The 16,602-nt window shown below is 49.3% G+C and overlaps 2 protein-coding genes across 3 annotated transcripts in view; one reads left to right on the top strand and one right to left on the bottom strand.

The window, feature by feature from the left end:
* ABTB2 (ankyrin repeat and BTB domain containing 2) overlaps nt 1-2,203 on the top strand; it is a 134,289-nt gene extending 132,086 nt beyond the window's left edge. The window contains exon 17 of the mRNA XM_075326840.1: nt 1,659-2,203. Coding sequence (XP_075182955.1) covers nt 1,659-1,856 — 198 coding nt within the window. The 3' untranslated portion in view covers nt 1,857-2,203. The remainder of the gene's footprint in view (nt 1-1,658) is intronic.
* Nucleotides 2,204-2,965: 762 nt separating this feature from the next.
* The window catches only part of NAT10 (N-acetyltransferase 10), a 34,281-nt gene continuing 20,644 nt past the window's right edge, over nt 2,966-16,602 (bottom strand). For both annotated transcript variants that reach the window (XM_075326551.1, XM_075326552.1), the window contains exons 17-29: nt 15,288-15,389; nt 14,729-14,803; nt 13,906-14,019; nt 13,697-13,830; nt 13,574-13,622; nt 13,122-13,218; nt 12,378-12,488; nt 11,667-11,839; nt 5,046-5,165; nt 4,681-4,779; nt 3,931-4,004; nt 3,773-3,856; nt 2,966-3,474 (exon numbers count right to left, since the gene is read on the bottom strand). In XM_075326551.1, the coding sequence (XP_075182666.1) occupies nt 3,375-3,474; nt 3,773-3,856; nt 3,931-4,004; nt 4,681-4,779; nt 5,046-5,165; nt 11,667-11,839; nt 12,378-12,488; nt 13,122-13,218; nt 13,574-13,622; nt 13,697-13,830; nt 13,906-14,019; nt 14,729-14,803; nt 15,288-15,389 (1,332 nt within the window). In that variant the 3' untranslated portion in view covers nt 2,966-3,374. The remainder of the gene's footprint in view (nt 3,475-3,772; nt 3,857-3,930; nt 4,005-4,680; nt 4,780-5,045; nt 5,166-11,666; nt 11,840-12,377; nt 12,489-13,121; nt 13,219-13,573; nt 13,623-13,696; nt 13,831-13,905; nt 14,020-14,728; nt 14,804-15,287; nt 15,390-16,602) is intronic.

The following is a 16,602-nucleotide window of genomic DNA, read 5'->3' as shown; positions in this document are numbered from 1 at the left end:
TGAGCAAGCGAAACAGGGGTCGAGCATTGCTCACAGTGGGGGTAGGTGGAACCCGCAGGTAACATAGCCCCACAAGAGGTACAGGCCGCAAAAAAACCCTGTGCCTTAACAGCTTTGCTCCTTGTGGACGACATGCTGTTGTCTCCTAGGAGAGTGATCACTGAGGGTATATGGGAAACAAGGGGTATACAGCCCGACCGAAGAGTGAGAGATGAGAGATGAGAGATGAGAGATGAGAGATGAGAGATGAGAGATGAGAGATGAGAGATGAGAGATGAGAGATGAGAGATATATATATATAGAGATATATATATATAATCTATTCCGGCACCCTAAGGGGACCAGCACCGGGTGACCGGTGTGGCTTACCGACCGCTAACAAGCGGAGTGTGTCCTCCAGATTTCCTGCCTTAGGTCCCCCGGAGCTGCAGAGCTGTTCACTGAGAATCCTCCACCGGCAGAATGCCAAAAAATGGCTGCCGGAGCTCTCAGGGGAGGAGTGGAGCCGTGGGCGGCGCCAGGAAAGTGCGGGAATCTTGGGTCCCTACAGTGATCAGTGAGGGGGGAGGAAAACATGCAGGATGCTCCAGCACTCACATCCGACGTCAGGTCGGTAATTCCGCCCTTACCCCTGACAGGCAGGCCCGGGGGCGGGATTTTTGCGACTAGGCCGCGCTGAAGCCGGGGACTAAATTTGAGACCGCACCCGACAAGCAGGCACGGTCGGCGCGGAAGTCCGCCGGCCTTCTCAATTAAGCAGCTGCCGCAGCTTCCGGGAAGAAGGTGCGCTCCCTGCACAGTCCCCAATGGGGACACAGAGTACCTTTGAGTTGCAGGGCCCGGTCCCTGAGGTTGAATAGGCTCCGGTCCGGCAGGTTCCCACAGGGGCTGCGGAGGGAGCACGGTCCCAGTAAATGGATGACCGCTTAGGATCCCACTTCTCCCAGAGCCGCTAAGGGATGGTGAAGGAGACGGCATGTGGCTCCAGCCTTTGTACCCGCAATGGGTACTTCAACCTTAACAACACCGCTGACGTAGTGGGGTGAGAAGGGAACATGCCGGGGGCCCCGTGGGGGCCCTCTTTTCTTCCAACCGACATAACTAGTATGAGAATGCATGAGTGGATGTGTGCCTCCTTCCACACAAAGCATAAAACTGAGGAGCCCGTGATGCACGGGGGGGGTGTATAGGCAGAGGGGAGGGGTTACACTTTTTAAAGTGTAATACTTTGTGTGGCCTCCGGAGGCAGAAGCTATACACCCCAATTGTCTGGGTCTCCCAATGGAGCGACAAAGAAATAGCAGCTATCCATAGCTGCGGAATTCCAGCAAAATATCTGCGGCCATTCATGCAACTTACCTGTGGAAGTCCCGGCCTCTATCTCCATAGTGGAGGACCGGGATTTCCGCAGGTAGATCTGCAGGAATAATTGACATGCAGTTACGTGTGGCTGCGAGACATCCGCAGTATATTCCGCAGCCGCACATATCCATCCACAACACTTCCCATGTCCCATAGGATAACATTGGGAGTGTCTGTACGTGCTGAAACCTGCGGATTTATCTAGAAAATCCAGATTCTTCCGTGGCAAAATCCACCGGTACATTGCCTTTAAGATTCAAGTAGATGGTGTTATCTATTGCAATTTCTTTCTGCAGATCCACAATGCCCCGGAGCTAGCACTTTACTGCGAGGGATTTTTCCTGCAAAACATGAGGCCATTGCTGGAACAAGAATCCTTCAGACAATTGATCTACGGCCGGAACAGCAAAGTGCAAGGACTGGACGCGCTGACGGACCTGAAAGGCACATTGGTCAATCGCATCAAAGACATTTATATCTCCTGCCGCGTGTGACCGGACGCCTCGTGTGTATGAAGCAGAGGATCGAGTGTTGTAGAATAGTGGACTGTATATAATTATATGTAGATAGACCCGCTGCCCAAAACTAACAATGGAGCCCCGTCCGGGGGTAGCCATCATTGTTGCTCTACCCACCCCCCCCTGATGATGATAACTTTGGCTGGATCATCAGTGGGCTCAGTCATTTTGCACCTTATACATTGCCTGACAATGACCTTCACAGAGTGATATCATGTGTGTAATCCGGACAGGTTATAGGATTCAGAGGTGATATATATATATATATATATATATAACAGTAACATCATGTAAAATAATAAATCAATTACTGGGTAAGAAAATAGCAGAGTTGTATTTGTTGGAGTTATTTTTCTTAATTTTTACATGGAAAGATTACACCAAATAAAGTTTGAAATATTGAAAAATTGTCGCCAAAACTCCAAAGAGGAAAGAAGGGAGATTACTGTAACACGAAGATGGACTGTCGTATGGACACAAAGGAAAACAAAAAACATTCCGGTTGCTCTTCTCTTCTAGGACAATAACCTCGCCTAGTATAAATGCAAAATTAAACAGAATACAGTATAGAAAATAAAAAAATATGTATAGATTAATAATTTACTACAATTCCATCATTAAATGAACTCCACAGTATAAAAAAAGTAAAGACAAAGCAACATCCTTTCTGAAATCTCCCAGTTAGATGTCCAAAATCAAATGAATTAAACAATTTGCACTTCTTAAATGCCAAAAGTTTCTAAGCACCAATCCAATGTTGCCTCCTGTATTATATTCCGGAGCTGCACTCTCTATTCTGCTGGTGCAGTCACGGTGTACATACATTACATTACTGATCCTGAGTTACCTCCTGTATTATACTCCAGAGCTGCACTCACTATTCTGCTGGTGCAGTCACTATGTACATACAGGATGTAACTCAGGATCAGTAATGTATATACACAGTGACTGCACCAGCAGAATAGTGAGTGCAGCTCTGGAGTATAATACAGGATGTAACTCAGGATCAGTAATGTATTATACTCCAGAGCTGCACTCACTATTCTGCTGGTGCAGTCACTGTGTATATACATTACTGATCCTGAGTTACATCCTGTATTATACTCCAGAGCTGCACTCACTATTCTGTTGCTAGAGTCAAATAGAGGATGTAAATCAAGATCAGTAATGTATGTGCACAGTGACTGCACCAGCAGAATAGTGAGTGCAGCTCTGCAGTATAATAAAGGAGATAACTCATGACTAAGGACAGAGCCTTACTTGATCCTATACTGATCCTAACAAATGTCCAGCTGTGCTATAAGTAATACATGAAACCAATCCATGTATTATATAAATATGTGCAGCTCTTGATACACATCACCCTCCATTCTGTAAAATCGCCATCTATATACATGATTGTATTGGCTGCAGGATACATTTACAATATACAGCATCGCCAAGGAATTCAGATACGTCCTAAATCCTATTAACTTCTTAGGATGGTTGGTGGCATCATTTCCCAAATTTCGGCCTCTTGTCTTTATTTCTCTTCAGCTTCTTTTGCAGCTTTGTGCCACTTTTTCCTGGTTGATCCAATTTACGCTTCTTATCACTATAAAAAAAAAAAAAAATATAAAACTTTGTGAACCCCACTGCAGTGACCCGACATGCTATATTACCCAGCTCAACGTACAGCCAGTACACAGTAAGTGGAGCTCCCTCTAGTGGTGGTAGCTGGAGGATAGCATTGTATTATTTAACCTAAAGTCTATGAGCACTCTGTATCTAAAAACAAAAAGGTGATTTGATATAAATTCTTATAAACAAGCAACTCAAATTGGGGAAAATTCACTACTGTGCATTTATCAAAAACAACCACATACGGCTATAATTATCCATAAGTGACGCACCTCTTCAGGCTGACTATAGACGCATTCTGACCGGTCGTCTTCAGGACTTCATTCCACTCATCATCTTCTCCTCCGATGACATATCTGAATGGTAAAACAATGGTGTCATACATCGCCCACGTGAACGTCCTGCAGCGTCACGATTAATGGTTACTTACTGGGACAGATCGATGCCTTTTAACCTCTGCACTTCTTCCTTGTGTTTCTGCTGGAATTCCTTGGCTGCTTCTTCCTAAGGAAAATAGAGAAATAATGTCCGGGTCTTGTTATTGTTTGTTTTTCTCGAGTTCTTGCTTTGCCAAAAATGCTGCAGATGATATCCTAAAAGTAAAACATTCCTCCACACGGTGGCATTTTGGCCCATTTTATACAAATGTGTCTTTAAATTCCATCTGTACCAAATTTTTTGGTGTATTTTCTCCATTTCTTAGGGTTGTTTATTTTGCTTTGTGTCACTTTTTCTTTATTTCTGCACAGTGATTGAGATTTTTCCCTTATATCGTGGTGCCGTCATAAGTTCGGAAAAAACACATTACCGGTAAGTAATTACGTATTTTTTCCCTCACCCTATGACGGCACCACGATATAAGGGTGACGTCATTGGTTCGGAAAAAAACACATTACCGGTAAGTAATTACGTATTTCTGTTGGCCCATAAGGGCCCTATATAAATAGAATAGTGACTGCACTTCCTTCATTTGTTTGGAAAGTTGTACATTTTTGACTAATCAACTGATTGGGAACATGAAAAACGGCACAAAAAATACACAAATGCCAAATGTGACCCTTTCTAAAACGCCCCAAAAATTGTACTTTAAATTTGGCTTTAAAATGGGTGTATTATCAGCACAGCCCTGACACAGCCCATTACCGTTTCTGGTGGTCTACCAATAATTTAGGAAACTCACCAAATCCTCATTCAGAGACTTCAGGGTGGGCTCCATCACAACCTCCTTGGTGGTCACCATTTCATCCTCCACCGCCCGCTCCAAGATGCTGCTGAATAACTAGAAGGGAAAAGCAATAATCTGACGATCCGTCAATCACTGACAGTAACACGTCATAAAATTGCATTTTTTTTTTCCACTATTTTTCTTCTTCACACAACCCATCATACAAAAAAAAAAAAATTGATTTGGAAGAAAGGGGTAAATGTAACAGTACAAAGAAAAGAAAATTTGGAGTGATAGGAAGGAGCTAAATTGCAATTTAAGGGTACGGTATGGAAGCCCAAAATCGGCACCGCTACATTTACTCCTAATGGCGTTGTTACCTGGACCACCTTCCGTATGATCCGGTTGAAGAGCCCCATGAGCTGACTGCTCGGCAGCTCGATCTCCTTCTCCAGCTGATCCACAGACTTGTGCTGCAGCCCAACGCCAAGAAGAAGAGCCTGAAAATGAAGGGAATTTTGTTACTTACCGTAAATTCCTTTTCTTCTAGCTCTTATTGGGAGACCCAGACGATTGGGGTATAGCTACTGCCCTCTGGAGGCCACACAAAGCACTACATTAAAAGTGCAAGGCCCCTCCCCCTCTGGCTATACCCCCCCGTGGTATCACGGGTACTCCAGTTTTAGTGCCAAAGCAAGAAGGAGGAAGCCAACAACTGGTTTAAACAAATTAACTCCGAGTAACATCGGAGAACTGAAAAACCGTTCAACATGAACAACATGTGTACCCGCAAACAGCAAAAACAATCCCGAAGGACAACAGGGCGGGTGCTGGGTCTCCCAATAAGAGCTAGAAGAAAAGGAATTTACGGTAAGTAACAAAATTCCCTTCTTCTTCAGCGCTCTATTGGGAGACCCAGACGATTGGGACGTCCAAAAGCTGTCCCTGGGTGGGTAAAGAAATACCTCATGTTAGAGCTGCAAAACAGCCCCCCCCTACGGGGATGTCACTGCCGCCTGCAGGACTCTTCTACCTAAGCTGGCATCCGCCGAAGCATAGGTATGCACCTGATAATGCTTGGTGAAAGTGTGCAGACTCGACCAGGTAGCTGCCTGACACACCTGTTGAGCCGAAGCCTGGTGCCGTAATGCCCAGGACGCACCCACGGCTCTGGTTGAGTGGGCTTTTAGCCCTGAAGGAACCGGAAGCCCAGCAGAACGGTAGGCCTCTATAATTGGTTCTTTGATCCATCGAGCCAAGGTGGCTTTAGAAGCCTGCAACCCCTTGCGCGGACCGGCGACAAGGACAAAAAGTGCATCGGAACGGCGCATGGGCGCCGTGCGGGAAATGTAGATCCTGAGTGCTCTCACCAGATCTAGCAAACGCAAGTCCTTTTCATACCGGTGAACCGGATGAGGATAAAAGGAAGGCAAGGATATATCCTGATTAAGATGAAACGAGGATACGACCTTAGGGAGAAACTCCGGAATGGGGCGCAGCACTACCTTGTCCTGGTGGAACACCAGGAAGGGAGCCTTGGATGACAGAGCTGCCAGCTCAGACACTCGCCGAAGCGATGTGATCGCAACAAGAAACGCCACTTTCTGTGACAGGCGAGAAAAAGAAACTTCTTTGAGAGGCTCGAAAGGCGGTTTCTGGAGAGCCACTAGTACTCTGTTCAGATCCCATGGATCCAACGGCCGCTTGTACGGGGGCACAATATGACAGACCCCCTGCAGGAACGTGCGCACCTTAGGAAGACGTGCTAGACGCTTCTGAAAAAACACGGATAGTGCCGAGACTTGCCCTTTAAGGGAGCTGAGCGACAAGCCCTTTTCCAACCCTGATTGCAGGAAAGACAGAAAAGTGGGCAATGCAAATGGCCAGGGAGACACTCCCTGAGCAGAACACCAGGACAAGAAAATCTTCCACGTTCTGTGGTAGATCTTAGCAGAAGTTGACTTCCTAGCTTGTCTCATTGTGGCTACCACTCCCTGTGATAAGCCTGTTGACGATAGGATCCAGGACTCAATGGCCACACAGTCAGGTTCAGGGCCGCAGAATTCTGATGGAAAAACGGCCCTTGAGACAGCAGGTCTGGACGGTCTGGAAGTGACCACGGTCGGCCGACCGTGAGATGCCACAGATCCGGATACCACGATCTCCTCGGCCAGTCTGGGGCGACGAGTATGATGCGGCTGCAATCGGATCTGATCTTGCGTAGTACTCTGGGCAAGAGTGCCAGAGGCGGGAATACATATGGGAGGCGGAACTGCGACCAATCTTGCACCAAGGCGTCTGCCGCCAGAGCTCTTTGATCGCGCGACCGCGCCATGAATGCCGGGACCTTGTTGTTGTGCCGAGACGCCATTAGGTCGACGTCCGGCACCCCCCAGCGGCGACAGATTTCCTGAAACACGTCCGGGTGAAGGGACCATTCCCCTGCGTCCATACCCTGGCGACTGAGGAAGTCTGCTTCCCAGTTTTCTACGCCTGGGATGTGAACCGCGGAGATGGTGGATGCTGTGTCCTCCACCCAATTCAGAATGCGCCGGACTTCCTGAAAGGCTTGCCGGCTGCGCGTCCCTCCTTGGTGGTTGATGTATGCCACCGCTGTGGAGTTGTCCGACTGGATTCGGATCTGCTTTCCTTCCAGCCACTGTTGAAAGGCTAGTAGGGCAAGATACACTGCCCTGATTTCCAGAACATTGATCTGAAGGGTGGACTCTTGCGGAGTCCACGTCCCCTGAGCCCTGTGGTGTAGAAACACTGCTCCCCACCCCGACAGACTCGCATCTGTCGTGACCACTGCCCAGGATGGGGGCAGGAAGGATCTTCCCTGAGACAATGAGGTGGGAAGGAGCCACCATTGTAGAGAGTCCTTGGCCGTCTGGGAAAGAGAGACTTTCCTGTCTAGGGAAGTCGTCTTCCCGTCCCATTGGCGGAGAATGTCCCATTGAAGTGGACGCAGATGAAACTGCGCAAAGGGAACTGCTTCCATGGCTGCCACCATCTTCCCTAGGAAGTGCATGAGGCGCCGTAAGGGGTGCGACTGGCCCTGAAGGAGAGATTGCACCCCTGTCTGTAGGGACCGCTGCTTGTTTAGCGGAAGCTTCACTCTCGCTGCTCGAGTATGGAACTCCATGCCAAGATACGTTAGTGACTGTGTCGGTGACAGATTTGACTTTGGAAAGTTGATGATCCATCCAAAAGTCTGGAGAGTCTCCAGCGTAGCCTGTAGACTGAGTTGGCATGCCTCTTGAGAGGGTGCCTTGACAAGTAGATCGTCTAGGTAAGGGATCACCGAGTGTCCCTGAGAGTGCAGGACTGCTACCACCGCCGCCATGACCTTGGTGAAGACCCGGGGGGCTGTCGCCAGACCGAATGGCAGAGCTGCGAACTGAAGATGGTCGTCTCCTATCACAAAACGTAGAAAACGTTGATGTTCTGTAGCAATTGGCACGTGGAGATAAGCATCTTTGATGTCTATTGAGGCAAGGAAGTCTCCTTGAGACATTGAGGCAATGACAGAACGGAGGGTTTCCATCCGGAACCGTCTGGCGTGCACATGTTTGTTGAGCAGTTTTAGGTCCAGAACAGGACGGAACGAGCCGTCCTTTTTTGGCACCACAAAGAGGTTGGAGTAAAACCCTCTCCCTTGTTCCTGAGACGGTACAGGAACCACTACTCCTTCCGCTCTTAGGGAGTCCACCGCCTGCCGCAGGACATCTACACGGTCTGGATGTGGGGAGGTTCTGAAGAACCGAGCTGGAGGACGAGAACTGAACTCGATTCTGTACCCGCGCGACAAAATGTCTGTCACCCACCGGTCTTTGACCTGTGACATCCAAGTGTCGTAAAAGCGGGAGAGCCTGCCCCCGACCGGAGATGCGGAGGGAGGGGACTGGAAGTCATGAGGTAGCCGCTTTGGAAGCGGTTCCTCCATTTGCTTTCTTGGGGCGTGAATGAGCCCGCCAGGAATCTGAGTTTCTTTGCGTCCTCTGAGTCCCTTTGGACGAGGAGAATTGTGTTTTGCCCGAACCTCGAAAGGACTGAAACCTCTGCTGCCACTTTTTCTGCTGAGGTTTGCTTGATCTGGGCTGGGGTAAAGAGGAGTCTTTACCCTTGGACTGTTTAATGATGTCAGCCAATGGCTCGCCAAACAGTCTATCTCTAGATAAAGGCAAGCTGGTTAAACATTTTTTGGAACCAGCATCTGCTTTCCAGTCCTTTAACCACAATGCTCTGCGCAAAACTACCGAATTGGCAGACGCCATTGAGGTGCGGCTGGTAGATTCTAGGACCGCATTGATAGCGTAAGACGCAAACGCGGACATCTGCGAGGTAAGGGACGCCACTTGCGGCACCGCTGGATGTAAGATAGCATCCACCTTTGCTAAACCAGCTGAAATAGCTTGGAGTGCCCATACGGCTGCGAATGCTGGAGCAAACGACGCGCCGATAGCTTCATAGACAGATTTTAACCAAAGGTCCATCTGTCTGTCATTGGCATCCTTAAGTGAAGCGCCATCCTCCACTGCAACTATGGATCTAGCTGCAAGCTTGGAAATCGGGGGGTCCACCTTTGGACACTGGGTCCAGCGCTTGACCACATCAGGGGGGAAAGGATAACGTGTATCCTTAGAACGTTTAGAGAAACGCTTTTCTGGATGAGCGTCGTGCTTCTGGATTGATTCTCTGAAGTCAGAGTGATCCAACAGAGCACTTAATTTACGCTTGGGATAGAGGAAACGAAATTTCTCCTGCTCTGCCGCTGCCTCTTCTGCTGAAGGGGCTGGGGGAGAAATATCTAACAGCCTATTGATGGCTGAGATAAGATCGTTTACCATGGCGTCCCCATCCGGGGTATCCAGATTGAGAGGGGTTCCAGGATTAGACTCCTGATCACTCTCTTCAGACACATCACAGGGAGACTGATTGCGCTGAGACCCTGAGCAGTGTGATGACGTTGAGGGTCTTTCCCAGCGAGCCCGCTTGGGGTGGCTGGGGCAATCATCTGAGTCATTATACTCATCCTGAGAAGCCGGGGACCCCCTTGCAGTCTGGATTAAATCCAACTGCGGAGGATTAGAGGACATAGACCTCGCCGTGTCCATAGACTGAGCCCCAGGCATGGATTGCAAAGTTTCCAGGATTTTTGCCATAGTCACAGACATATTAACCGCAAAAACTGCAAAGTCTGTCCCTGACACCGGGGCAGGACTTACAGGCGTCTCAGCCTGGGTCACTATCTCTCCTGACTCCGGCTGGCGAAGCAGCACCGGATCTGAGCATTGCACACAATGGGGGTCTTTGGAGCCTGCTGGTAGAGCAGCCCCACATGCAGCACACGCAGTGCACACAGCCCTAGCCTTGGCAGCTTTGCGTCTTGTGGATGACATGTTGCTGCCTCCTCAGAGCGATCTGGGGTATTCAGCCAGGAAGCGACCTCACAGTGCAAGAAATCAATAAATATCTATGTCCAGTGACACAATACACTAACATACACTGAGGCACTAGAGGGGCCAGCTGAAAAGCCGCTTACCGCCCGCTTAAGAGCGGGTGTGTGGTCTTCCAAAGCCCCTCAGTCTAGGTCTCCCAGAGGCTTGCGTCCTTCCTCCAGCCAGACATGCATGTAATGGCTGCCGGCGTTCTGAGAGAAGAAGGGGGGCGGGCCCTGGGCGTTCCTGACCAAGAGCGGGAAGCCTGCTTCCCTCTGTGCCTAGTGTGAGGGCTGGAGCATGTAAATCAGGCTCCAGCCCTCCTCGCTGCCGTGAAACAGCGTCTCTCCCCTACCCTGATTGACAGGGTGGGGGCGGGAACGATCGGAGCTGCCGGCGTCCTAGGCCCAAAAGCCGGGGACTAGTTATAAACGCCGCCGCCGTAAAAGCGCGGTCGGCGTATCCCCGGCGCACCACAAGTCACAGCAGCGCCGCCCGGTCCAGAGGGGGTCGGCGCTGCGTTCCCAAAACACAAAGTCCCCCAGATAACTGTAGGAACACCAGCTCAGTGTACGGTCCCCGGCGCACTACAACACCCAGCCAGCCCGGAGTGTGTCTGTGCCTGCCGGGGACACAGAGTACCTGTATGATGCAGGGCCCGGTCCCTGATTGTACTCCTGCTCCGAATCCATCAGGTTCTAATGGGTCTGTGGATGGAGCCCGGCGTCAGAGCTTTGAGGCCGGCAGGATCCCACTTCCACAGAGCCCTACCAGGGGATGTGGAAGGAAAAACAGCATGTCAGGCTCCAGCCCTGTACCAGCAATAGGTACCTCAACCTTACAACACCATCCAGGGGTGAGAAGGGAGCATGCTGGGGACACTATATGTGTCCTCTTTTCTTCCATCCGAAATAGTCAGCAGCTACTGCTGACTAAAATCTGTGGAGCTATGCATGGAATGTCTGACCTCCTTCGCACACAAAGCTAAAACTAGAGAACCCGTGATACCACGGGGGGGTATAGCCAGAGGGGGAGGGGCCTTGCACTTTTAATGTAGTGCTTTGTGTGGCCTCCAGAGGGCAGTAGCTATACCCCAATCGTCTGGGTCTCCCAATAGAGCGCTGAAGAAAAAAAGGTGGAAACGGGCGAGTGTGAAACTGGAACCGCGCCGCAAAATAACAAGGAAGCGCAGAAAAAAACGAAGAAAGGGATATTTTGATTCTATCAAATATATGAGAGCATTAGATCATTTTCCAATATTCTGTTTCAATTCTACACAGTATTCAAGATCTCCGCTTGCTGTCATTGAATGGTAACTACTCCAAGAGTAAAGAAACAGAGTGCTGATCCCATCGCCTGATTAAACAGCAAGCAGAGATCCTAAAAACCACAAGGGACCCGTACAAGAATCATAATGCAATAAATATATTCTCTGACGTTGTAACGCACTTCTACAATACAACTGCCGACACGAGGGATTCAGCTTTGTCGGGAGCCATTGTAAAGGGTAAATCGTTTCCAATCTCGCACTACACGTAATCACAGGCAGCGGTGACTTACACACTGCGCAGCCGACAGGTTCAGGCCTCCGTATTTCTGTAAAAAGAACATTTTGGAAATGGAAGGAATAAGATCCATGATGAGGTGATAGTCCACCATGTTCTGGGAGTACATCTCCAGGCGCTTCAGGTCGTAAGGAGTAAAGGACGACTCCAGCTCTGAGCGAAGGATCACTGCGGGGGGCAAAGGGGAGAGAGCAGTCAGCAGACGGTGGTACGGGAAGAACAATGGGGGGAGAGCAGCCAGCAGATGGTGGTATGGGAAGAACAATGGGGGAGAGCAGTCAGCAGATGGTGGTATGGGAAGAACAATGGGGGAGAGTAGTCAGCGGATGGTGGTACGTGAAGAACAATGGGGGGAGAGCAGTCAGCAGATGGTGGTATGGGAAGAACAATGGGGGAGAGCAGTCAGCAGATGGTGGTACGGGGAGAACAATCAGAGGACGGTGGTACGGAAAGAACAATGGGGGAGAGCAGTCAGCGGATGGTGGTACGGGAAGAACAATGGGGGAGAGCAGTCAGCGGATGGTGGTGCGGGAAGAACAATGGGGGGAGAGCAGTCAGCGGATGGTGGTACGGGAAGAACAATGGGGGGGAGCAGTCAGCGGACGTAAGCATGGGGGAAGAATTATAGGGGGAACAAGGCGGAGAGCCGTCAGTCATTGCCAGTACAGGGAAGACTTAAAGGGGCAGCCTTGGAGGAAATACTTACGGCTCGGACATTCCTTCTTGACGTTTTTATTCTGGAGGATGTTCAGCGCCACAGACGGAGAGAAATTCCGGAACTGATAGGAAAGTAGAGACAGGAAACGCCTCCTAAAATCTGCAGAAGAAAGAACTGGACGTGAATCTCGCCTCACGGGTCCGGCCTCATATGGGGTCCCGCTGGACAGTCCGTACATAGCAGCATCTTCCTGCCGATCGGCTGTAATCTATGACAAATTTTATTATCTCATACAGCGCCCCCCAGAGGAAACTGAAGCATTACACATCCCGTGCAAATCAATGGCTTGTCTGTGTAATGCAGAACAGGACAGGTCCTCCACCGCCCTGACAAAAAGACTAGGAGACCCCCAATAGTGTGCGAAAATGAGAGCACCTTAAAGGGGTCCTCAATAATTACAAAGTTCTGTAGGATTGTGCCTCCCCCTTTGTAGATCTCTGCTTGCTCTCAGTGAATGGGAGTGAACTTGTTTTATCCAGAGGCTGATACCCAAAACAGACCCTGAACCTCTCACAGCTAAAATCACGTACAATTTACTTTTATCCGTCCCTGATTGGGTGGGGTTGTCAGAGGATGCTGGGAGTTGTAGTTTTACATCTGGCGTGTGACTGGCAATGGATCCTCTGGGGTCGGTACATGGCGTCTTTTCTGGTAGGATGATGAGATGGGTTGTCCCATTCCTGTAGTGCTCAGCGCCCCCCACTTCCCAATTAAGAGGGAAATAATCATCACCTTTCCAAAACGCGGTCAGCCACGGCTCCTGCTCGGACTCCTCTTCCTCCTGCAGACTCTTCAGCATAATGCAGGAGTGCTCCCCCGTCAGGTCATTCTGGGGTAGGACAGGAGAGTGAAATCAGACTATGGAAGATCTAGATAACATCCTACTGACTGACGTCCCCCCGAGCTCATCACCGGGGGCAGAACGCCCCCCGCAGCAGAGGTCTGCACGGCCCAAATATACAAGGTGCTAAGAATGTGGCAATAGCCCACCAGGGAAATCTGCAAGTGTAGACTTCATCTCCGGGAGTCCCATAGACAATGAGCGGAGTGATGGTGCGGCCACTGCTCCATTCATCAGGTATTCTGATCAGTGGGGTCCCAGTGATGGATCCCCCCACTTATCACCCGTCATGTGAATAATTTGAACAACCCCTTTAACCACACATACATAAAGAGTAACATACCGGTGTCTGTCGCAGGTACACAGGGATGAACCCGGCTCGCTTCCAGAACCTGCGGAGAGAAAGCCATTAGACCCCCGCACTGATGAATGTGTTTCTAGGGGCCAATAGCTGGGGAGGACTCACTTTAAAAGTTTGGGCGTAAGCCCATAGGACACCCCCAGATAATCCAGCTTCTCAGCCGGTCTCTCGCTCAGCCGGAGCAGCAGAGGCGGCAGGTTCTTCCGGGGAATCACCGACTCTTCCAGGAGGCTGACGGCCTGAGATAAGGAGAAGGTTAGCACCGTCCAATCACAATGAGACGATTAATGCAGAGAGAGGAGCGGGATTCTCACCTCGCTGCTGATCGGGAGGATCTCCTGAGGCTTATTCACATTGTCCTCCAGACCTGGAAACTGCCCCTCATAATACATCTGCAGCAGCTGTAAGGCCCGGCTCCCGTACCCCATCTGGGGGCGACATTCATTGTAAAGACATTACCTTAAAGGGGTACAACCATCTGGGACATTAAGGGCATAAATGTCCGATATATAAGGGTTCCACACACAGACTTATTTTGTGCCGCCTGCAATGGAGATATGACTGCACAGATCTCTGCATTCATTTGTATGGATGTCCTGAGAACGTAGGACCGTGCCTGCTCGGCTCCCGTACAAATGAAGCCATCAGCGCAGGATCGGCCACCTCAGCATCATTTTCAGGATAGGTGTGGATATTCCTGACAGCTGAAATTGTGAGCGGCCACCACTAGGGGGAGCCTAATGCATACAGCTGCATTACACTTAGCGCCCTCTGGTGGTGACTGCAGGAAGGACATCAAAAGCAGCAAAACAAGACTATATACGGTGAAAAAAAAAAATCAAATAATAATATAATTTTTATATATATTTATATATATATATATATATATATATATATATATATATATATATATATATATATATATTTTTTTTTTAATGTTCATATTCAGCATTTCTTGAACATTTGGAGTTCTCATCCAGGACTTATGTTCGGATCCATTGGAGAAACCGAGCAGCCAGGAATCAGACAGATCGCAGGCAGTGACATCAGAGCTGGGACTTGTAGTCCTTCTTGCTTTAGCATCTTAATGGGTCGTTTTATATAAAAGATTAAGTGTAAATACTTTAATCTCTTTACCCCTTGGTAATCCGGGTGGACTGCGATTCTTACTACTCTTCCTCCAGATAAGCTGCCAAAATCAGGATCTTGATACTGGAGGGGACAGAAAACAGGTGCATTAGGAAACGTCATCCACAATAGAGGTTGCAGCTTAAAGGGACTGTCCAGGACTAAGATATTCTATGGATAGGCCATTAATAAGTCATAAATACCAGATCGGCGAGAGGGTGACACCCAACACCTGCACTGATATGCTGTTCGCAGCCCCCGCAACCCACAGTGTACAGAGCTGGACCGGCGCAGTACCACTTACAACCACTGCACAGTGTACGGCGCTGTGGTGTCACGGCTGCTGCAGAACATCGTAGCAGCAGATCCTCAGAGGCGCAGGGCCGCAAGGAGCAGGGCCGCAAGGAGCAGGGCCGCAAGGAGCAGGGCCGCAAGGAGCAGGGCCGCAAGGAGCAGGGTGTCGGATCCCACAGAGTTGATACTGATGACCTATTCCACAGATAGGGCATCATTGTTGTAGAGTTTTGGATAATCCCTTTAAGGCGAGCTCCTGAAGAAAGTCACTTACCTGTTCTGAAACGGTCCATGGGATGAGGTCTCCTGACGCCTTCTTCCCTCGGGACAGACTGTTCATGATCGACTGACGAGAAATCTCTCCTTCAAGACAGACCTGAAGGATCAAAAGATGTGAAGGGATCAGCGTGGCGCTCAGACATATAACCCGCTACCACCGCATTGTAGGCCCTGATCCCCAAACTGTGGTTCTCCAGCTGTGCAAAAACTATTACGGTAGTATATATACACACACACACACACATACATACATACATACAATATATTATATATATTGTGAGGCAAATCCCGGGATATGAAGATGAATTATGACTTCCAGTCATAATCGCTCATCACTCCCTGGCAGTGCCCCCCTCCCTTCTTGTTCTCAATGTCCAGCATCTGTGAAGGTGTTACACCTCCATGGCCATCTCCTATGATATGGAAATTAGGTGATGTGGGAACAATGGACACAGGAGGACTCCCTGCCGTGACCCTGTGGTAGGGGCTGCTATCTAATTAGCAAGCTTGGAAGTATCCAGACAGAACGACTCCAGTAAAAAATGGTTCATATCTCGCAAGCCATATTTCCGATAAATATGGCAACCATAAAAATGGTGTCTCCGCATGCGGACGATGCTGGCACACCCTTTTTTATGGGAGCGGGAGCTTGGGAAATACCCCAGGCGTGATATCAGCCAATGTGGAACTAGTAGACAAGTCACGAGTCCTCTCATTCTGTAGCTAAATTCATAGCTGTCACAATGAGAGCGTTGGCGTCCGCCTACGACGCTCCCAGGCCAAGTTATGGCCATATTCCATGTTGTGGATTTTGTCCATAACTCCAGCCAGGGGTGGAGCAGTGCTCCCTCTGAGGTCACTAAGGTAGGAGGGGACCTGGATTTGCCCAGGTTGATAACCCTACTTCGGCCATTTTCCAGTGTTCTTTCGCTGGGGGTCACGTGTAGGAAACATCTGTGGGAGTTCCTGGAAACCTGGTCTACAGCGCCCCCCTGTGGCCAGACGCACAAGGTAACTGATTGAATTGCATACCTGTTTGTAAACCATGCTTTATCTGTAACTGTACTCTGACATATGTATATTCTGTAGATTCCCTATTGTATATATTGTAGTTTCTAGTGTGCTTTAGGCTGATTAAATTATATAATTAATCTTGGGCTGTTCTGTTATCTCGATCTTGAATCCCACGTCTGTGTGTTCGGCTAATAGTTACCGTAAATCGGTTGGTGGCAGCGAGTTGTGCCAAGGATTATTGTGGGGAGGCCAGTGAGATTCGGGGAGGTTTTATATATTCCGCCCGCGGAGGTCGG

The sequence above is a fragment of the Anomaloglossus baeobatrachus genome, chromosome 10 (genome assembly GCF_048569485.1).
Source record: "Anomaloglossus baeobatrachus isolate aAnoBae1 chromosome 10, aAnoBae1.hap1, whole genome shotgun sequence".
Lineage (NCBI taxonomy): Eukaryota > Metazoa > Chordata > Amphibia > Anura > Aromobatidae > Anomaloglossus > Anomaloglossus baeobatrachus.
Note: the sequence above shows the minus strand (reverse complement) of the source record. Positions and strands in the feature narration are given on the sequence as shown.